Source organism: Anolis sagrei, chromosome 6 (assembly GCF_037176765.1).
Source record: "Anolis sagrei isolate rAnoSag1 chromosome 6, rAnoSag1.mat, whole genome shotgun sequence".
In the NCBI taxonomy this organism is placed as follows: Eukaryota; Metazoa; Chordata; class Lepidosauria; order Squamata; family Dactyloidae; genus Anolis; species Anolis sagrei.
Window position 1 is genome coordinate 26,402,116 of NC_090026.1, and position 22,776 is coordinate 26,424,891.

At 37.3% G+C, this 22,776-nt stretch overlaps 1 protein-coding gene across 1 annotated transcript in view; it reads right to left on the reverse strand.

Moving 5' to 3' along the window:
- Positions 1-22,776, reverse strand: part of LOC132778047 (cytosolic phospholipase A2 gamma-like) — a 29,355-nt gene that overhangs the window by 3,442 nt on the left and 3,137 nt on the right. The window contains exons 2-16 of the mRNA XM_067469968.1: positions 20,604-20,809; positions 18,870-18,986; positions 17,493-17,635; positions 15,723-15,921; positions 15,301-15,409; positions 13,862-14,020; positions 12,581-12,634; positions 11,586-11,651; positions 9,543-9,668; positions 9,037-9,162; positions 8,209-8,265; positions 6,120-6,176; positions 4,892-4,975; positions 2,701-2,855; positions 1,273-1,438 (exon numbers count right to left, since the gene is read on the reverse strand). Coding sequence (XP_067326069.1) covers positions 1,273-1,438; positions 2,701-2,855; positions 4,892-4,975; positions 6,120-6,176; positions 8,209-8,265; positions 9,037-9,162; positions 9,543-9,668; positions 11,586-11,651; positions 12,581-12,634; positions 13,862-14,020; positions 15,301-15,409; positions 15,723-15,921; positions 17,493-17,635; positions 18,870-18,986; positions 20,604-20,627 — 1,642 coding nt within the window. The 5' untranslated portion in view covers positions 20,628-20,809. The remainder of the gene's footprint in view (positions 1-1,272; positions 1,439-2,700; positions 2,856-4,891; positions 4,976-6,119; positions 6,177-8,208; positions 8,266-9,036; positions 9,163-9,542; positions 9,669-11,585; positions 11,652-12,580; positions 12,635-13,861; positions 14,021-15,300; positions 15,410-15,722; positions 15,922-17,492; positions 17,636-18,869; positions 18,987-20,603; positions 20,810-22,776) is intronic.

A 22,776-nucleotide genomic window follows, 5' to 3' on the forward strand; every position in this document is an offset into this window, starting at 1 on the left:
AAATGGGAACACTGGTGGAGTGTGTGGAAAATAAACCTTGACATCTGGGAGTTGTAGTTGCTGGGATTTATAGTTCACCTACAATCAACAAGCATTCTGAACCCTACCAATGATAGAATTGGGCCAAACCTCCCACACAGAACCTCCATGACCAACAGAAAATGCTGTGTTTTCTGGTGGTATTCGGAGACCCTTCTGACACCCCTCACAACACCCCCCCCCCCCCCAGGGGTCCTGACTCCCAGGTTGAGAAATGCTGCCTGAAGGCTATTTAGTGATACTATAAAATCTGTCTCTATTACTAGCTTTGAATTGTGAGGGGCATAAAACAGGAATACAAAGTTTCAATAGTATGAGGTCTGTTGCTTAGGTGGTTACAAGTTGTACTTTTCTCATCAGGAATGTACTTTGAGAAACCGTGTGTTTATACTGGAAGGAGACAACATAAGGTGTATGAGAATGATTCAGTATGCTGAGCAAAATGACTCTCCGCAGCTTCTAGCTATTCACTTTACTACCAGATATTTGGTAAAACTCTCAGAAGAAAAAGATCTCTCTGTTATCTTGACAGCTGACTTTGTTGAACAGTTGGAACTGTTTGGCAAATGCATGAGATTTATGCATGACTTTAGCTGTGAAATTTGCAGTAATCAGTAGCATGAGGGAAAATGAAAATTGTTGGTTGGACACAAATTATATGTGGAGAGCTTAAGAGAAAGCTTAAAGAAAGAAGAGTTCACCATTCTGAAAAAGTACACATGTCAAAAAGAGGAAAACAGAAGCTGAAACTATAGGGACAAGGGACCTCGTTGCATTGAGGTCCAATTTACGGGCAATAGCAGGGGGATTTGGTATGCATCATGGAGACCTGTCACCCCATACCCTGCATCATCTGCATCATCCCCTTATTCATCCCATGGGGGGCAAGCATCACCACCCAGCTTCCCCATGCATTATGCCTTAAGTATGAGAACACTGGAATTCATTGTGTTCTCTTTTCAGCATCCTAGGATGCTTGCAGCAGGTTGGAAGGATGGAGCCCCGCCGAAAGTTGCCATGTATCATCTGATAGCACATGGCAGGCTCTGTCCTTTCAGCATGCTACAAGGATCCTAGGATGCTGAAAATCACAGTCTGATGTGGCCCTAGGTCATATCATGTTAGAACAATTTGACTTTGAAAGAAAATAAACAATTTGTATGTTTTTCAGTCACAGCCACTCTGATTAAAAACTGGTTTTAAAAAATCCAAATGAACTCCTTCCCATGTTACCTTGACAGTTGACTTTGTTGAACAGCGGGAAATGCATAACAGTCAGGCCTTCTCCTCTAAAAATATAGCAGTTTGAAGGGTTGTCTTTGTCCATCAGCTCACTCTCATCTATTCTGGGAAATTTAATTCCACGGATCTTGCAGTACTTAACTGTTTTTTTGATGGTCTGCACCAAGTTAAAAGAGAAGTCAATGTAATTGATGAGCAAATTGTCACATCTTCTCAGAAAAAAATTAGAGCTGATATTTCACCCAGAAGCCTTTTTTTAATCGGTCACCCAAAGACTGTGGAATAAAACACAACTGAAGACTTATCTCCTTTGACAGGCCTACTCAGGCCCCTTCTACACTGCCACATAAAATCCAGATTATCTGCCTTAAACTGGATTATATGGCAGATTATATAACCTAGTTCAAAGAGGAAAATCTGGATTACCCGTACATATTCGAGTATAAGACAATCCGAAATATAAGCCGAGGCACATAATTTTACCACAAAAAACTGGGAAAACATATTAATCAAGTATAAGCTGAGGGTGGGAAATGCAGCAGCTACTGGTAAATTTCAAAATAAAAAATAGATACCAATAAAATTACAGTAATTGAGGCATCAGTAGGTTAAATGTTTTTGAATATTTACATAAAACTGTAATTGAAGATATGACTATCCAACTGTGATTAAACCATTATTCTAACCTTCTTCAATATAAATGTGCTTATGTTTCCTTTCAATAATAATATAGTAAATTAATAAATGTAATAATAATAATAATAATAATAATAATAGAGTAAAATAATAAATGTAATAAAATAATAGAGTAAAATAATGTAATTGTAGTAACAATAATAATAATAATAATTAATAATAATAATTAATAAATAATAATAATAGTAAAATAATAAATGTAACAAAAATAATAACAGAGTAAAATAATAAATAACCTTGACTCGAGTATAAGCCAAGGGGAGCTTTTTCAGCCTAAAAAAGGGCTGAAAAATTCAGTTTGTACTTGAGTATATACGGTATCTACTTTGATAATCTGGATTATATGGCAGTGTAAAAGGGGTCCTTGTCAGCTTTAAGTATGACTTTTAAATCACATGTTTTAACTTTTGTTTCATGCATTTCAATGTCTGTGTTTTTAATAAATGCTTTCATGGTTGCATTTTAGCTATCTTTTAATATGTGATTATATAGAAGTGTTGCCCTTCTAAAGTCAAAAGGAGAGACGGGTAAGAAATAGAAATTATTATTTTGTTGGTTGGTTGGTCATTTGTTTGATTGTTGGAAAGCCTTCTATTTCCTACTTTCAATCTATTTGGATATTCTCCATTCATTATTACTCACATTCACTCTCGATCCCTGGCAATAGGAAGGAGATAACGGGTCGTGATCTTGTATGTCTGCACCATTAATTAAATGAATTACCTCAAAAGGATCCCCAGCACTGAAGTCAAAGGAGAGAATCAGTTTCACATTTCTGTCTGGATGGAGGACAAGTGGATAAGCACTGTTTATAGCCAGCCCGGCATCAATCAGAGATATGACCTCTTTTCTTCTCAGCTCAGGAAGTTTGACCTCAGCTAACAATGTGAAACAAAGCAGAACATGAATGTAAAAAGTTTGCACAAACTCAAATATAATAGTAGCCAAAACTCATGCATAAATTTGGGTTCAGATATATTTTCCTGGTTCCTACCACAAGCTCCAACCTTATTATCATGTGTTCAAAAAGAGGGTCAATTATAGCTGGAGATACCTATTTATCAAGCTCTTATGTTTTGTCTAGAAGTTGTGAAATTTACTGATTCAAATCAGACATAATGTTAAAATAGAATAATGTTCTGAAGAGTTAATAGGAGACCGGAATTCTTCAACAGAGCTTGCACTTAGGTTAGCACTTGTAGTTTAACAGAGATTAGGACCTTATCCCATCCCAATTTTCTTCATTTTCTTACCATCTTCATATACTGGCAAAACAGATTCCCATGGAAACCATCCCATAAGACACAGCCACTTTTGATGGCTACCCGTGGAAATTCGTCTTGCCAGCATGTGAAAACGGAGAGAGGACTCCTGACTGAGGAAAGTGACAGGATACAGAAGACAGCTGAAAGATGGGAAAATGTATTTATTTATTTTATTTATTTATTTACCGTGTTTATATTTTATGGTATTTATATATTATTTATTTATTTACAGTATTATATGAAAATGTCATAGGATTGGGGGCCATCCCGAAGACATATCTTGCCAAGGTAAGTTGGGTCCCCACTTTTAGTGATGCTTTCTCCCATTTTCCTTCACACCCCCCCCCCCCCCCCCGCTTTCCTCCTGCCCATGGGATAAAGTCCTAAAGGTATACCTACCATACCTACCAAATGTCCTGATACTCTATCGGCCCACATTTCAACTACTTTTTAAATGATTTAGTTTGCAACCAATTAACTCAGCAACAAGGGGGAAGAAAGCATGGAAACCTGCTATTCCCAATAGACTCAGGAAAAATCAAACTGCTGCAGCTTATCCTAGCTTGTGTTTACTTCTTCACTTATTACCTTTTCTACCTTGGCCTTATTTTCATCTGTGAAATATTGGAAGGTATGCATAAGTTTGCTCTGTTAAGAAGTATCAGTCTATGGTGTCTATACAGGAAGAGGGAATCATGTAGGAGGAGGAAATAACATAATAACCTGGGATAGTTATACCAGAGACAAATGAAGCCATTGCTTTAAAGGCCCCAAAGTATTACTCACAATGATAAACTTCATTATTTTATTATTTTATTTATTATTTTATTTATTATTTTATTCGTTAATTATTGTTATTTTATTCGTTAATTATTATTATTTTATTTTATTTTATTATTTTTGTTATTTTACTTATACTGAGAATCATTATCATCATCACCATCATCATCATTTTATTTATTCTGGGACCCAAAGCTGCTCACAACCTTAGATTATTGTTGTTACTATTGTTGTTGTTGTTGTTATATGCTTTGTTGTTGTTCATTCGTTCAGTCGTCTCCGACTCTTCGTGACCTCATGGACCAGCCTACGCCAGAGCTCCCTGTCGGCCGTCACCACCCCCAGCTCCTTCAAGGTCAGTATGTTATATGCTATATAATATAAAATATAGATTTTATATTTTATTTATTATATTTATATATAATATTATATGCTAAATGTTTTTAATTGTATTTTATGTTGTTGGGGGCATTGAATTGTGCCAACTGTAAACTGCCTTGAGTCACCTTCGGGCTGAGAAAGGCGGTATATAAATATGGCAAATAAATAAATAAATAATATTGGATTCATTCTGACCCTGTTCTTCATTGATTTTATATCTCTTTTTTGTTTGAATTTTCAAAATGTTTGCTTCTTTTTTTTTTTTGTTATTTTGTTATTTTGTTCAATCAGGGATGATAAATCAGCTGGTAAATGATTTGTGGCAAGCAGAACTTGATTCTCTTCATTACCATTCAAATATTGATATATAGCTTCATTTCACTCTCCCTATCCCTGTTTCGCAACATCTTTGTTGCATTAAAAATATTATTCCTCCTACAAATACTCTAGTGCATTATTTCCACTAAAAGTAACTTTAATACACTTACATAAGTTGTACAAGAAATTACTTGTGCATCCCCATGACCACGTCAGAATGCATGAATTGGTCTTGTGGATATATCTGATCCAGTCTAAAAAGAATGAGATTCAGAGTGAAACATATAAAAAAACATGAAAATTATAACAAGAAATCCTTAACTCCCCTAACAGCCCACATATTTTATTCTGAAATTATTTCCTGTACTTTAGAAACTTCAGCTGATCAAAAAATCATGACTATTTGAGCACACGTAAGCTCAATCTTCCTTCCTTTCATAGCTTGTTTTCCACTCAAAGTAATGAAACTCCAAATGAAAATAAAATACACAGTACAATACAAAGAGAGAGGGTGTGTCAAGATTTTGTTTGTACTGTGCTTTACTATATACATATCCCATTTTACTATATGCACAGGCATGTAGTCGGGGGGGGGGGGGGGCTTTGGGGGCTTCAGCCCCCCCCCCCCCCCCCAATTCTCATGGTGGTCTGCGAAAAGGCCTTACTGGTACATTATTTAAACTGTTATGTTTATTCATATCATGATCTGATCACCATGCTCAATATATCTCATGTGCCTGGGGGTATTGGGGTAACGATACAAAAGGTTTGCTAGGGTAGACCCTCTTTCACTCAGACTCAGCCCCCCCCCCCGAATCAAACTCAGTCCCCCCCCCCCCCCCGAATCAAAATCCTGTCTACTGGCCTGTATATACATATCCTATTTTGATACAATCACCTGAATGAAATTGAAACAAGTTGATGATGTTATTTTTATTTATTGAGGTTACTACCTAGGCACTAAATAATAACATTCCCAAATAATTTACTTCAAATAGCCATTTTTTTAAAAAAATCACAAAAACAATAAAGATACAATCACAGTTAACAAGTAAAACCTATGACTCTTAAGATCTCATTTGAATGTGTGCATAGCTAGTGTGGGACAAGAATTCAACCATTCAATATGTAATGGTTGAATTAATGCAGTTCAGCATCACCTTAATGCTGTAGGATAATGAAAGTTGTAGTTTGGTGAGGCACCAACACTATTTGGCAGAGAGGGCTTAAAGAAGTTGAAAAATTACAGTTCTCACAATTGCATAGAATTGAGCCATGGCATTTAAAGTGTTGTCCACTACATTGATTCTACAGTGTAGATACGCTTCAGGTCTCTATAAAATATATGACACAGGAGACAGGTATCTGGCAAAACAAGTTTTATATTGAGTTACTTGCCTTTAACTGCTTGAAGAGGGGTTAAAGGAACAGATGCCAGAACTTTTTCTACTGGTGCTAAAATAAAAGAAAAACAGGAAAATGAGAAACAGGAAAAGTCTAATTGATACTAAAAAGGGGTGACTGTCTACAGTAAATTTCACATGAAGTCCCAACTACTGTAGGATTTATTTATTTATTTATTTATTTATTTATTTATTTATTGTGTCAGGAGCGACTTGAGAAACTGAAAGTCACTTCTGGTGTGAGATAATTAGCCACTAAATTAAGGAGATTTGCATAAATTTGAAGCAGATAATAGAATGAGCTATAGTTGGGATTGACTACCAACAAGATTCAAGCTAAGATAAATCTTACAAAGTGAATAGTGGGCAAGCCAAATTACCGAGGGCCCAGAGCAATAAAAAAAATTGCACAATTTGGAGAGGGGAATATGCAGTTCTGAAAAACAATTAAAAGGCAAATCTAACTATAAAACATTAAAGAAGCAGTAAAATCTTGGGAATAGTTAAAGAGATGAGGAAGGGACAGAGAAGGCTAATCCTGCCTCTTCACATTACTTTAATGCTAGCATGTTGGCACAGAAGTAGAACAGACTCATTAAACTAAGGTAGGTGATGGGAATGAGTTGCAGGAAGTGAGCGCTTGAGGGATGGGGTAATTTCAGGGAGAAATACGACTGGTAGCAGCATGCACATAGCGTTATGCAGTAGGAGCCATCATCAAATGTAATCGTCTAAATTCAATGCCAATTTGCATGCCTTGTGTGATAGAGTCCTTTTTAAAATTGCTATTTTATTGTTTTTTCCCACTCCCACCCTCCCCTCCCTGTACATGCAATTTATACAGAAAACTACATAAGTTACATTTGAAATATCAATCTCAGTCTTAATTTTTCAATTCCACATCTTAGCACATTCTCTAAATAATTCCTAACTGGTTCCCACATTCTTTTAGTTATTATAACCTTCTTAATTTTATCTATATTGTTCCATTTGCAATTTGTTATTTCCACATTTAACATACTATTTACTTATACCAATTAGCCAGTGTCCAGTTTGTTTTATCTTTCCAACCCCCTCACTAAAACAATTTGTGAACACGCTATTAATTTGTCAACCAAATTTTCTTTTTGTATATTCTTCACTCCCGTTATCCTTGCATGTAGTATATTTCTATTACCTATTACTATTTGTAGATTTAACATTCTAGATTTCCCCTTCAGGCATTCTCCAGTATTCTTGCACTTGATCACATTCCCATATCATGTGGTTAAACACCCCTCTTTGTTCACAACCATGTCAACACCTGTCCTTTATCTTGGTAAAAAACATGAAAGTTGTACAAGAGTTCTGTACCATTTTTGTAACATTTTCCTTTTTGCTTCCCTTAATAAATTGTACTTTTCTTTTGCTATATATTTCCCTTTTGGTGTCTTCCTTCTCAATTTCCATGTCCATGTCTAATTCCCTGATCCATGTGATAGAGTCCTTAATCTTTTAATATAATCTGATGTTTCCCTTTGTGAATTCAGTGAAAGTTTTACATTGGATCTGGACAGGAAATTCTGGCCCAGGCTCCGCTGACAACAAAAGATGATGAGGATCATATTTGCTCATCATGTCTGGAGGGCTTGCAACGGGAAATGGAGGAAACTAGCTATATTACATAGTAAGTGAAAGCAAATAAGTAAATAGATAAAGCAATTACAAAATTCCCTTTTTTAAAAATTGTAGAATGACAGAAGTGTGAAAGGGAAGGGCTATGATGGTATGCAGAGATGCAAACCCAGAACCATGAACTGCGAAATCAGTGCAATTGCAGAAATGAAGGAAAGTCTGATGCCAAAGGTGCTTATCACAGTATGCATCTCGTATCAATTAAAGTGCAACCACACTATAATAGAAGGTTCATACAATAAAGTCCTTAGTTATGGGAGGAACAAAAAAAAAACAGTCACCCTTTAACTCAATCTTGAGATTATCTTGTATTCTGCTACTGCACAAGATATAATTCTAATCCATTGTTACTTTACAATTTTGAAATGTACTAGGTGGGGGCAATGTACAGGAAATATTCATTTACTTGCCTTTAATTACTTCAATAGGTCTGTAAATAGGAAGCTTTTTGAGCTTTTCTTCAGGTCCTGAGAAAAATGGAAATAAGCAAAGAGAAATATAAAGAGGCAAAGAATATATGCCTTGGTATAAAGATGATACAGTAGGTTATCTTAATGTCAAATTCTAATGTGCAATTCATCATATGTTTTAGAAACATGAAGGAGAGTCAAAGAAGTTGCATATTTTATTTTTGTTTGCATTGATTTGTTCAGTACAACTGATATCAAAATATACATGGCACAGGCTTTAACTTCATTTTAGTCTGGTTACAATCCAATGTGTTATACATTTCACACAAGGCTCCCATGGTCAGACGCACATGCATATTCATAACACACAAGTGTGTCTGATGGGGTGCCGAAAGAGAAACTTCTCAGACCAACTGAAGCAAGAAGTTACGAGCTGGACATATAACAAGAAGTTGCAGTTTAGCCTCACTCCTAGAAGATATATTTTTCTACAGGGTTACAATCATTTCCTTCAGTCATTTCCTGTAACAATTCTTACTCCCCATGCCATATGTGTCTGTATGCTCCATTGTTACTTCCCCATTCCCCTTCCATTACATGTTCAGTATGTATAGCTGTATAGGCACTTTTTGTGCAAAGGATGAATTTTAAACTTTGCCATAAATGTTTGTACCACTCCCACCATGTCAGCACCCCTTCCCCACCTGAGCATACTATTAGACATGAATGGAAAGAATTTTATCTAAACCAAATGCCATTAAACTTACATGGATACCTTCTAGAGGAAAGCATTGTTAGAGAGCAATGAATGGTTACTGCAATACTTGCCTCCAAAATCCTTGTTTAGAGCTTCCCACAGTTTCACACACAAATCTTCTCTCTTTTCTTCATCTAAGAAGGCCCAGTTCTGACGCATCTCTTTGACTATTGCATAGCTTTTGCTGGTTCTGTAGACTTCATAAAATGCACAAGGTCATGTTGGATAAAGGTAGGATGAGAAACCACACAATGTACTCTGTGTGTGTGTGTGTGTAGATCAGCAGTCAAAATACCACTAGTTCTGCTAGCAAAGTTTTGCCCCCATTTAAATCATGGGTCTGAAATAACATGAAGGCACATAAAGGATAATCTGATTATTGCTAATCAAAATTCAAATTACTCATGGATCAAAGAAGTGAAGAGTATGGAACTCTAACAATACAGTTCTCCTTCCCATGATTCCATTTTCCTAAATAAGCTATGCGGGAAGACAATGCAGGTGTTCAATAACACATACAAATGTAAAAGCTCATTTGCTTTCCAGAATAAAGATTTATTGTTCAAATTTTACTTACGTCCCAAAAGTATTTCAAGCTGATCAAAGAATGCCTCTGGATTTGATGCTGTCCCATCTGATGCACACAATTGCAACTCCAGAACGTACTGATAAGCCTGGCTAAGTACGTTAAGGTTCTGAAATTCTTTGGATTGAAACAATGCAGAAAGGATTACAGATGCTAGCAATGACCTTTGTATTCTAAATTATCTTTCTTCACTGGCATCTCTGTGAAAAATAGGGGGGATGAACTGCCCTCTGCTATTCCTTCTAGAAATTGGTTGAGTCCAAAGCAGAACCTCATCTGGGTCTCACAAAGGCTAGCTGACATCTTATATTCTAGCAATACCGGGATCCCCCCCCCCCCCCAATACATGCACACACTTTTGTAAGAGAACAAAGATTAATTGTTGTTATATATCTTCAAGGCATTTCCAGCTTATGGTGACCCTATTATGGGGGGGGGGGGGGGGGGGTTGGCGGCTATTGACCTCTTCTGAGGATGAGAACATGTGATTCACTCAAGGTCACCAGTGGAGTTCCATAGTCAAGTGGGATTCAAACTCTAGTCATAATCATAGTCCAACACTATATTTTAGCCCTAAATGGTTCCGGCGCAGCTTACCTGTCTGAATGCATCTCTTCCTATGAACCATCTAGGAGTTTAAGATCATCTGGGGAGGCCCTGCTCTCAGTCCCACCTTCTTCGCAAGCACAATTAGCAGAGACGAGAGATGGGGGCTTCTCAATGGTGGCCCCTCAGCTGTGGAACTTCCTCACTAGGGTTATTAGATCAGCCACTTCCCTCCTGACCTTCCACAAAAAAGTGAAAACAAGTTTTTTTTTTAACAAGCCTTTGGGAACCTAGTGCAATAAATAAATATGGAACTATGTGGAATCAAATACTGGAACGGCTTAGACAATATTTTTGGATGACGAGGCGAATAGTGAAGGTAGCGATTTTATATGTTTGTAAAGGTTTTAATGTATGCATTTTATAATTCTGTTTTAAATGTTTATTGTAATTTTTGCATTGTTTTAATGGCATCAAATAGCTGCCTGTGTTGTAAAGCCACCTTGAGTCACCTTCGGGTTTGAGAAAAGCGGGGTGGAAATATCGCAAATAAATAAATAATTAAGAAACACACAAATCATGACACCACACTGGAATCAATAGAAGCCTATTTTACCTCTAAACTGAAGGCTCTAGACCAGTGATTCTCAAACTATGCTCTTCCAGGTTTTTTTCAACTTCAGCTCCCAGAAATCCCAGCCAGTTTACCAGCTGTTAGGAGTTGTGGGAGCTGATGTCAAGACATCTGTAGGAGCACAGTTTAAGAAACTCTGCTCTCTAGATATTTACATTTATCTTAGCTGGTGATTCCAAGACACCTCTAACAGCATCAGCTGAGACTGAAACATACCTCCATTGTGCTCCCCTAACAGGGAAGACAGAAGGCAGCAGCTTTTCCATTTCTCAACTCTTGCTCTCAGAGATATCATAACATCTTTGCTAAATGTGTTTTTTTTTCTCTCTGCCACATATGTGGGAAAGAGGATGGAAAAATTAAGCTTGGTTCCCAATAGAAATACTAGTTGTGGAAATGATCCGCTTACAGCTTTTGTTGAGAAGCTTATGACAGTGAATGTGTATATCATGGGTAACTTATATCAGAGAGAGATGTGTATCCCCATGCCATTCTGTTTTGGTATCACTGGTCTACAACCTAAGGTTCCATAAATCAATGTTAGATAGAGAGAAGAAGATGGTAATACTGCTGTCAAAATGTCTGAGGATTTGTGGATATGGTCAGGTTGGGACCTGTATGGTGTAGCGGTTTGAGCATTGGACTACAACTTTGGAAACCAGGGTTCACTCCCCTATTTTATCATGGAAACCCATTGGGTGACAATGGGTGAACCATGCACTCTCAGTCCTAGCAAACCCCATGAAAGTTTTGTCTTAGGGTCACCATATGTTGAAAATAATTTGAAGACACATAGCAACAGGAACAATAGCAAAGAAGATTTGGGGAAATGTATGGGAGATTATTATACTTACCTACGTCTTTTGAAGGAGAAGGAAAGTAGCTTTCTTTGTCTTTCTTGATCAAGTCTAGCAAAGCATCTTGAAAGATAAAGTAATACATTCATACACAGGAAGACCTACTTTCGACCTCATTATAAGTCCTATAATTGTGAAACATACATTGTTTAGCTATGCCAACAACATTTCCCTTCTATCACCAGGGGTAATCTATGACAAGAAATTGGTATGTCTGAGAACAGCCAGGTTGTTATTTAATGTAGCAGCAAGTTATCATATTCTAACTTTACAATCAAAGTATATAAAGAAAACCCTTTGGCCATTGTTAATTTATATTACGCTAATAATCCATATAAATACACAAATCTACTGCCAAGATGTGATTGACTTTCCCTTTTACAATAATTTTGCAGTACTTCAGTGTGATACTCAGTACACCTTGAGTATTATTTTCCCCATATTTATTAGATCTACAAATATTTGCAGGTCTATGCTCCCTGATGACTGGCTTGAAGTTTACAACTTCCTATCAATTTGCTTTATCATATCTTCTGTGCTTCACTGTAACCTGCCTCTGTTTTTCTCTTCCCTCTCTCTCCTATTAGATCATTTAATTATATAGCTACATAGGCCGTAGACCATTTACATAAAAAATAATTAAATCCAATATAAAAATCCTCACCATATGCAAATATTACATAATGGCATACAAATCTTGCATTAAATACAATTAAAATGGAAGAAAATTAAAGAGCTAATAATGGTTCTATATTTAGCTTACATTAAAACATGCCCAGAGCAATCAAATGCAATATCAACATAAAGTTTGCCTGAATTCTGTTCTGGACATGCACTTGGTTATGTGCAGGATTTGTAAGTAAAGCAACTACTCCTTATGGGCAGAATCCTTAGTGGTGGATTCTTAGATAAGTAAGTTCTAAGAAAACCTCCTGGATGAAGCACACTCTCATAATCACTGAGTTTAGATTTAAAAACAGAAAGAACCATACTAATTATAGCCTTCTTAATTTCTTTTTCACTTGCAAGGGCACTTCCCCATAGTCCTGCAAATAAAGGAGAGATGGTATTAATGATCTTCTTTTTCATTTGGTGATGGCAATTCTTCAGACGTTTTCCCTTTATGGCATAACCTTGTATTGGATTCAACAGGTCTAGTAATGTCAAAGAAGCAAAGATTATCAAGATTTAAAAGGTAGTTGTTGTTTTTGTATGCACCTTTCAGTCAACTCTGACTTATAGCAACCCTATCATAGGGTTTTCTTGGCACAATTTACTGAAATGAAGTTTGCCACTGTTCTCCTTTTCAGCTGAGAAAATGTGACATCAAAACCCATTAGTTTTCATGCATAAACAGAGATTTGAACACTGGTCTTCTAAAGTCCTAATCCAAAAAGTGAATCACTATACTACACCTTCTCTCTACTAAATAGTACATACTTCATGTGGTTGTTGGTTGTCTGTCTTTCTTTTTCTCTTTCTTTCTTTGGACTGTGTCACACGTGCTGCAGGAATCAGCCAGTCTCGCCGTTTCCTGGTTGCACCTCCCTAAGGAAGCATGGGGACGTGTTGCCCCATACACCGCTCTGTCTTGGTTTCCCCTCATCACACAGAGAAGGGGAAAAGGAAGAAGGGCCAAGGAGGTGCCTCACTATGCCTCAATCCCAGTGACCTGTGCTGACAGCAGCCCCTCGCCCCCAGTGAGAGAAAAGCCCTCATCACACACACGCAGAGTGCAATGAGGCAACCCAAAGCTCCTTCCTTCCTTCATCGCACTGACCCTCCTGGATAAAGCACAGTTCTAATGCTGATCCGTGAGTAGCCTTGTAAGCTTTTTGCATTCAATGTGGAATGCTTCCATATCCAGTACTCCCATATATGCCCAAAGTGCTTAAACACTATTACAAGGGAGTACAATTGAAAACTGGGCTTTTCCCCCAGAATAAGTATGCGAATTGATGCAATATTACACATTGATAACATTTATTTCACACACAATCTATTTTCTGTTTTGCTTGCAGTGCAAACATGCATTACATCACTAGATTCCAGTCCATACTTTTTGTGCAAAAGCTTCAGTTTTTGGTAACTTCAGATAGGACTAGAACGGCAGTTTAACTAAACCCTGAAGAAAGACTGCCTGTCAAATGTAGGTCTAAATATACCAATAGATTTACTTATAAAAAGTAACCTGTACTCTCTGAAGAGTTCATCCAGAGCATGCTATCTTCCTGGTGTTTGTCATTTCAAGAAACAAAATGTGGGTGATGTACCTTGAAGATAGCAAACACTTTTTTCCTTTTTCTCTAAATACAGTTTCCCACTGCTGAATATACTTCCAAGGCGTTTCATGTCAACATAGCCAGATGTGCCAAGTGCTCCACCTACATCAGGAACTGCAGTGTTGTGTGGGGTGAATTCAAACCAACTTCCTGAAACACAAAGAGGAAAAATAAAGATGTGGATGGATATTATGGATAAGAACAAGTTACAACAAGAAATTAAGTCCCAGAGATGAGTGAATGAGCTTCAAAGGGAGCTTCCAGTAAATCCCACCCATATAACACATAACACAAACAAACATAGTTATCTTGTACAAGAGTAACTTCAGAAGGAATTTGTGGGATAATAAATTAAGTCCTTGTGTACATAGGCAGTAATTTACACATTTCTTACTACTCAAACAATAGGATAGCTACATATGTGACCTATCCACACAAGCATAAAACAATCTGTCATTGCATATACAATGTAGAATTAATGCAGTTTGCTGTTCTTTAACTGCCATGTCTGAATGCTATGAAGTCACATGATTTGTCATTTGGTGAGACACAAAGTGGGCTAAACATCTCATAAAACTATGATTCCATAGCACTGAGCCATGGCAGTAAAAGTGGTGTCAAACAGCATTGATTCAACAGTATAGGTGCACCTTGTTTGGGATTTCAGTGGACAACCCTATACTGACCTCAAAAGTGGGTTCAATCTGACAACCCAGGAATTTGCCCAGCTGTTTTTACCCCATGCACACACAAAATCAAGATCTCAAATTCTAGCTCAGGATTTACATTTTTCCGTGAGTTAGCTTAACCTGAGGGAAAACCACATTTAGGCTGCCTTTTTCAGGTCAAGCTGGATCAACTTCTTGGCATGTTTAGCTGCTGCCGCAGGGCTGAACTAAGGTCACACTGGGGTCAGTATAGAAATAGCCAAGAAAAAGCCTAGTTTTTGGCCAAGAGTAAATGGGAAATTAATATTCATTTTGGTCAAACAGAATGTATCACAATTCAAAAGTTTGTAAAAGCAAAACAAATCTGCCAATGTGTATTAGGAACAAGTGTGAAATTTGCCTATTTGTCCATCACACCCAGTTTTCCTAGTGACAATGCTTGTACTGGGCAAAACTTTGCTAGTATCTGTGGAGTTTAAAAAAAAAACCAGTATTTTCCTCTTTGCTCACATTTGAGCATGTATAAACAGGAATACTCAGTGTTTTTCTGTTTCTCACTTATAACCTGAAGTCTTACATTGACATAGGTATGCCAAAAGACAGCCTTAGCAAAGTGGTTAGATTGGTACTAGAGAAAACTATTCGATATACACCCTGATCTGAAACTTGCTAGGGCTTCATAAGTTTAAATTTACTCTAGAAGAAAAATCAATAGGCATACAATGAGGGCTTTAAACTACTGTATGTGCATGACTCAAGTACCTGCATGGTTTTCGCTGTAGGTGTGCTTGTCCACAGCTGCATAGATGGGATAAGGATTTTTCCCATTCTCACAAGATCTCCTTTGCTCCGACAATTTACTCTCATCGAGCTGCAACAATGCAAATTGATTTTCTTTTATTTCATTTAAGTTAAATCGGTCTTTTCAATTATCTCCCAGGTCACAGGTCACCCCAAACAGATTGAGCACATTTGATTTAACAGAGACAAAACAATTATTTCCCCCACCAGAATTGAAAACTTGTTGGTGTATGGATGAAATCATATGTAAGTCATATATTAGAGATTGCAGTCAAACCTTTGAAAAGACATTATTGTCTGGGTTACTGTTAATAACTATTGCAGTGTAGTTTGCTGGTGTTAAGGTTTTGAGCACACACATTTTTTTCCCAATCTCCACCTACCTCTTTTGTGAGCTTATACACAATAAAATAGGACCAGAAATCTGTCAGAGAGTAATTTTCATCTCTTGAAGCCTCCAGAACAGCCTTTTTAGCCTTTACAAAATCCCACCGGCCTTTGACAAGTTTTTCACGCTGAAGATTTTCCAAAGTTTCCATTTTTTCTGACCAGTCTTCATTTTTATAAAGAGATGACATGCACCTTTTGCAAGAAAGAGCAAATATTTAGAAACAGTTTTTAGCTATGATCCTAATTTGAAAGGTATTTATTTATCCTGGACATAATTGTATGCTTAAGAAATTGTGATTCCTTTTAATTTCAACAAGTGCTCCCAAGGAAACAAACACTTAGCCAGTGCTTCCCAACTTTTTTTTCTTACCAGGGACCACCTTGACCAGGGACTACTCTCCAAAAGGATTACAAATCAGGTTTTGGTCATCTTTAGATTTGGTTTGGCTATTTGGGGTGCTGATTAAAAAAAATGCATTGGATAAACCACATTGGCTCTAGTTTCTGATACAGAATATATGCCATCTAGTAGTCAACATCTGCTTACCCACAGAAAACCATAGTTAATCATCTAGATCTGCTGACCTTATTTTAGGTCTCATGGTCCACGAACTTTTCCAAATAGTAAGTTTATTTTATTTATTTATTTAGAACATTTATATCCCGTCCTATTCTTGACCTCTGAAGAGGGACTCAGGGCAGCTAAGTTGAAGTTCAGTCTATTCACTGTGAAATTCCAAGTACATTGCGTCAAAATGGTTTCAAGAGTAAGGTATACAACACATTGATATTTGAATAAGTCCCTATGTTGGGACTACTTGAGCCACAATGCATATGTATACCTATATGTGTACATGAAACTAGATAAACACAATTTCACTATTGATTTAATGGATTCCCTGATTTAATGCATCCCTATTATTCTGGATGCATTTTCTGATCACTGAATTTTCTCCCATAATTGAATTGTATGAGTTATGGTCAGTCTTGATTTTTTTAAAAAAAAAATGAAACAAAATATCCACTGATCTCTAAGGATGGGCAAATTTATTAGTTTTTCTCACATTAGGTTGGAAATAAAGCTTCACATGAGAGTTTACATTGTCTACCCCATTTATAACTATTACCTGAATATCAGGGATTTAAAATATTCTCTTAGCTGTGAGCATGAGATGTATAAACCTTAATCTGATATATTCAATGAATGAAAAATAATAAGTACCATTATAGTCAATAGGTTTTTTTCCCCTCTCAGTCTTTTATCTGTACACTTTTATCTGTACACTGATGAAATGTATGAACTGGCACATAAAAAGATAACTTCTGAAATATACTAAGTAGTACCTAAAGATGTGATATGTTTCGAAAGTTACTATACAGGTCATGCCTTTTATACAAAAAGATTGTCAAACAGGTGAAGGGTGTCTTTCCTTATCTATACCAACTATGCCACTCTTGGTTTAGGAAAATTATCATCATGGTGCGGAGAATAGGTCTACACTAAAGATCTCTGTGTAAGGCAGCCTGTATTGCCATATGTTCAAGCATCTTTCTCAGTCTTCTTTACAACAGTAATTCTTGTATGTTATCTTTTTAAAGCTATGCAGTAAATACCTAACTTTGTTACAGAACTACTCATGGCTCATGATAAAATCTGCTCTTGGCACATTAGCTTTAATCACTGGCCCTGAGCTGTTCCTTAAAAAGACTGTTTCTACCACATGCTGTTGTCACATTGGTATTCACATAGGAATAGCTCTTACCAAGTGGAACCTGATACCCCACTCAAGTATGTAATACAGTCCAAGAGGTTGGATTTCTTCAGCTCTGTTAGTGTGCCATAAAGGGCAATCATGGCCCGCATACCCCCTCCGGATCCCAGGACAGCAATATTGGGGACTTTGTCCTGATAGAAGAAAAAAGGAGAAATGAGGAGGAATCTGTCTTCAGCCTCTGAGTATAAGTTTTTAAGTCACATTACATTCTTGTGGAAATTACTGGTAAGGAGAAAAAAAGAATATGTACTTTTAATTGCCTATATTTTTGCAGGTGTCCTCCATCTTCTGAAAGATTACTCATCCCAACTTTACGTATATACAAATATACCTCAGTTAACAAAGCCTCTGGGAAAGCTTTTTTTTTTGTATCTGTTTATATCCACCTGATCCTACTTTCCTTCCATGTCCTCTCTGTAGCTAAAAGGGATTTTGTAGCATCGTTGCAACAAAGATAATGTTGAAGGAGTGCTTGAGAAATATAGTCTTTTAGTGCTGAGTTACACTGGCATGGCTGCAGTAAGCTTTGCACTAAGAGCTTGAGTTGGGAAGGAATGAAATTGTACTCTAACTTTAGCCAGGGTGTGCATGCCTACAGTGGGGAAAGGGAATGGCAGCTCCCACTAGAATCTCCTACTTGGCAGCCACGAACAGCAAAACTGAAAGAAATAGAACAACAGATTGGCTTGCCTTTCCAGTTTTACAATCAGCATGTACAAAAATAAAACCCATCTGTGAGTTTGTCACCAATGTGCAAATCTTAAGAAAATTGGAAGTTGGTGAAAGAATAAAATATATATTTGTGAATTTGGAAATAGATTCATGTTCAGGAACATATATAGATTATTAACTGAGGTTTATATGCATTTATTGACATTTCTGTTCTAGTGAATGGGCATTTGGTGGGAAATCATCTAAGAGAAAGGCCAACATCAGATCCAAATTGAAATCACATTCTGTCTAAAGTATGTCTAGATAGGTCTCGAAAGGTCTACTGTTTAAAACATTGAAAGCTTGCTTTCAATGTAAAATGTTTTCAATTAGATCAGTGGTTCCCAACCTTTGGTTCTCCAGGTGTTTTAACTCCCACAATTCCTACCAGCTTGTAAGCTGGCTGTGTTTTCTGGGAGTTGAAGTCCAAACAACTGGAGGGCCAAAAGTTGGGAACCACTGAGCTATGATACTATTCAATATAAGGCAGATTTTCTGTGTTCCTTTGATCATAGCCATAGAAAAGCTCAGTTGCCAGAAAAAGAAAACAGAAAAATGATAAAACCTAAAGAAACCTCTTGTAATAAAGCATGCCCTGAAGATTTGGAGGTGATTTTGAGATTCTTTGGGGTGATAAAATTACTCAAATCTTACCACACTGCATTTAATTCCCAACTTGGCAAGACCATTCTTCACTTCCTCCTTTCGCGTAGCAATGGATGCTTCTTCGCCTTTTGAGAGGCTTTCAAAAATGTGGACCTCTGGTTTTGCCTGCAGAAAAGTTATATAAAAATATGTATGTATGTGTATGTCTCTTTCTGATAAGCAAGACAGTGGGGCTTTTACTTCCATGTAGAGGCCTTCTGCTAAGAAACAGGGGAAGTTGCTTCAATGCCAGCAGTTTTCAGAGTTTGTTGCATGGCAACATCATTCAATTACTTCACTGACCTGATTTTGACATATATGAATTACTGATCTGTGAGCAATCTTAAAACTGCCTCTTGTCTCTTCCTTTTTTCTTACACAATCTCATTTTCAACCCATACTCTGTTGTTACATGAATCAGAGCATATAATAGGAGGAAGGACAGTAATAACTGAGCAGACTTTCCTGTTCTTCAGAAAGGATGCTCTCATTTATTCTGAGGCTGCATTGTCCAAAAAGGCTTAGAGAAGCATGCATATATATGCTTGAAGGGGTGTGTGTGTGTGTGTGTGTGTGTGTGTGTGTGTATTCCTTTCTGATCTCAAGCTCCCGGCATACATCTTTCTCTCCCAAATTTCACTCCATCCTGATCTCCTCCCAACCAAACCTACATTGTGAGTCACCAAAGAGGTTGAATTATTATTCTAAAAATTGAGACCATAGAGGAAAATATGTAAATCATTGACTGAAAAGGTTAAAGCAGTGCTAGCTTTGATGACGGTATGATAAATTCTTAATTCTATATTGAGATAATACTATTTTTAGACAAGTCCAAAAGCCATGCCTTTGTTGTTCCCACTTTAGTCAGGGTTATTGGGAGTGCGGTCTTGCGAGTTTAATTTGATAATCTGTAAAGCTTCATATTATCTCAACATAACATTCAGACAATGACCATCTGAACAGTAATATCTTTCTCCCCACATTACCCCTGCATGCCTTTTTTACATCTTTCTGCTACCCCCAAAAAGACTTGGGGAAGAGGGCAGAATGGATAAATACTTTTCAAAAAACAGAGTGAAAATCTAGACTTCTGCCCAGAATAGCAATCAGTGCTGAAGATCCATCAAACCAACAGTCCTGAGATAAGGTCACAGCAATATGCCCCAAAATATTAACTCAAGCCTGACATCAGAACTTTGGATAAGTTATATCTAGGAACCTTTGGACATAGAAACTCTAGAACCCTCAGATACTGAGGATGCCCAATAATCCAACATCTGTTAGGAACTAATAACTATATGCCAATAAGGTATTTCAGACTTTTCAGAAATCAGAAAGTGGTAGGCTCTCAACCACAAGCCTGTCTCTTGAAGGTCTTCCATCAAGGAAAGAATAGTCAGTGAAGGATAACCTGGGTCCCTTCCACACAGCTGAATAAAATCCCACACTATGTGCTTTGAACTGGAATATATGGCAGTGTGGACTCAGATAACCAAGTTCAAAACAGATGTTGTGGGATTTTCTGCCTTGATATTCTGGGTAATATGGCTGTGTGGAAGGGCCTCTAGATTTAGGAGGATTAAAATTGTAAATCTAGGAGAGCTGTCAGAAAACCCCATTCATTATCGGTTCTCCCTCTTCCTATATGATGGACTCCTAAGCATGCTCAGACAAGTATAATTTCTGACTCACCTTTAGACATACCTCTTCTTTGCCCTAATGACTTTAAGTGGAAAACATTACCTGCTGATTCCCAAAGATGTTCATCTTCTTTCTGGTTTCTTCACAGACAATTCAGTAAATCTCTACTCAGAATGGAAAATCAGTGGGTGCAAATAGGCAGTCCTGAAGAACTGAAGAACTGAAGGATTTGATGTTTCTGTTTTTATGTGAGTTCCTGTTGTTATCCCAATCCCCTTTTAGATACTTCAAGGCAATAAGAACTTGCTCTGCAAGGCATAAAATGTATTTCAGTTAATGCAACTCTATCACTAGGCAGCAAAGAATGCTACAAAGAGGAAGGAATCTGCTAATGTAATATCTGTCCAACGTGTGGTTTATTCCTGTTATGTCTGGCTTTTGAAACTCGGTAGATAATGTAATATTTAAAACCACATGCAGACCTCCCAACTGCAGATTAGTTATTCCGGAGACAGACAGAGGAGAAAGGTAAAATCTTAATTGGCAGAGTGGAATGGAGTAGAATCTAATTAGTTTCAATTTGATTCCACAAACATTCTCACTAACATCAGAACAGTGCCCCACATTGCCAAATGATTATATGACTCAGAAAATTTGCAAAACTACCTTGCAGAGGTTTTAAAATATTAAAACTGGAGGGGTGAGTTACAGAACTCTGCTAAACGGTGATCATTCAGAGGCTGTAGATTGCGATGAAGGAGCAGAACTTTAAAAAAACAATGGGATGAAATGTGGTAAGGGGAAACTTACCCTTTGAGTTGTCAGCCACATTCCTCTACTGAAGTCCACAAAGAATGTCAATTCTAGAGTCTCACAGAGAGGCTACAATAAAGAAATCACGATATAGGGTGGAGGCAGAGAATTTTGCAACTCAATGCTATTAGTTGTGGTCACAAGATAGTCTTGGACAGTCTGTGAGGGGATTGTTGTGTGGTATGAAATAATCATAGAATCATAGAATCATTGAGTTAGAAGAGGGCTCGTGGGCCATCCAGTCCAACTCCCTGCCAGGAAGCAGGAAAATCGCATTCAAAGCACCCCAACAGATGGCCATCCAGCCTCTGTTTAAAAGCTACCAAAGACGGAGCCTCCACCACACTCCAGGGGAGAGAGTTCCACTGCTGAACACCTCTGAGAGGGCTTTCTTTTGTCAGTATTCCTTCAGCTTCACCAACAAGAATAGTCTATCTGTTTGGTCAACAGGCATTTTTGTCAGCAGTTCTACAAGACATTGGCATGCATTGGGGATGGAAAAGGATTTTGTTGGAGTCAAGATTCTTGCATTGGAAGACAAAGTATGCCATGCCTTTGTGGAAACTCATACCTCCATAGGGTTTCCTCTATGGGGTTTCCATATAATGAAGCATAGGCCTAAGAAATGTGAGGGGTTTTTTGAGATGTGTACTATGGAAAAGATGTGCAGTTGATGGGATAAATTTACTGAAGGTTTACATTGGGTAATGGTGTACAAAATAGCTTCATAGAAAATGTGTAAAAATGGACATACTAGAATTAAAAACAAAAATAGTTGTTGGGATTCTCCAATATGCCCTCAAATGGTGTGAATGGGCAACAAAATGTCAAATATGGTTCAATGCAAATATGATCCAGGTGCAGGATCCACTTAGATTTTCAAATATGCTGACTTTCCTTATAGCAACAGTATGTGAACTGGTATTTTTATTAATCAGAAGAGGAGTGTGGTGTATTGTGAAATACAGACCCATCCATTGCCATGCAGGTGTATATGGTATTGCTACAAATGGGATATCAACATAAGGGAACCATTGCATACGGTTCTTACTAAACATGTGAGTGACAGAGTTAGATAGAGTGAAGGGTTATAGATGTTAGCTTTCACTCGCTCCAAGGTTTGCTTCTCAATCCTTAGTTTGTTTGTTTTCCTAGATGCTTATAATTAATTATGACAAATCTTCAGATTTGTTAATCTTGACTTAGGTTTAGAATCCATGTCAGGTAGGGCAGTGTCCAAATTGGTCCCAGAATTTTTCATCATTCTTGAACTTTAATCAAAGACATGCCAAAAAGCTATTAGGCTGCATCAACAAGCCTTAGTCTTCTTCTAATCAATCTTTGTTTAATCAGTCCTATCAATCACATGCTCAGCCTATTCATGGTTGGATAAAAGAGTGTGCATTTGCCTTCAGATTTTCTTTGAAGAGAAAGAGTAACCTTGTTGAAGGGTGGGGTAGAT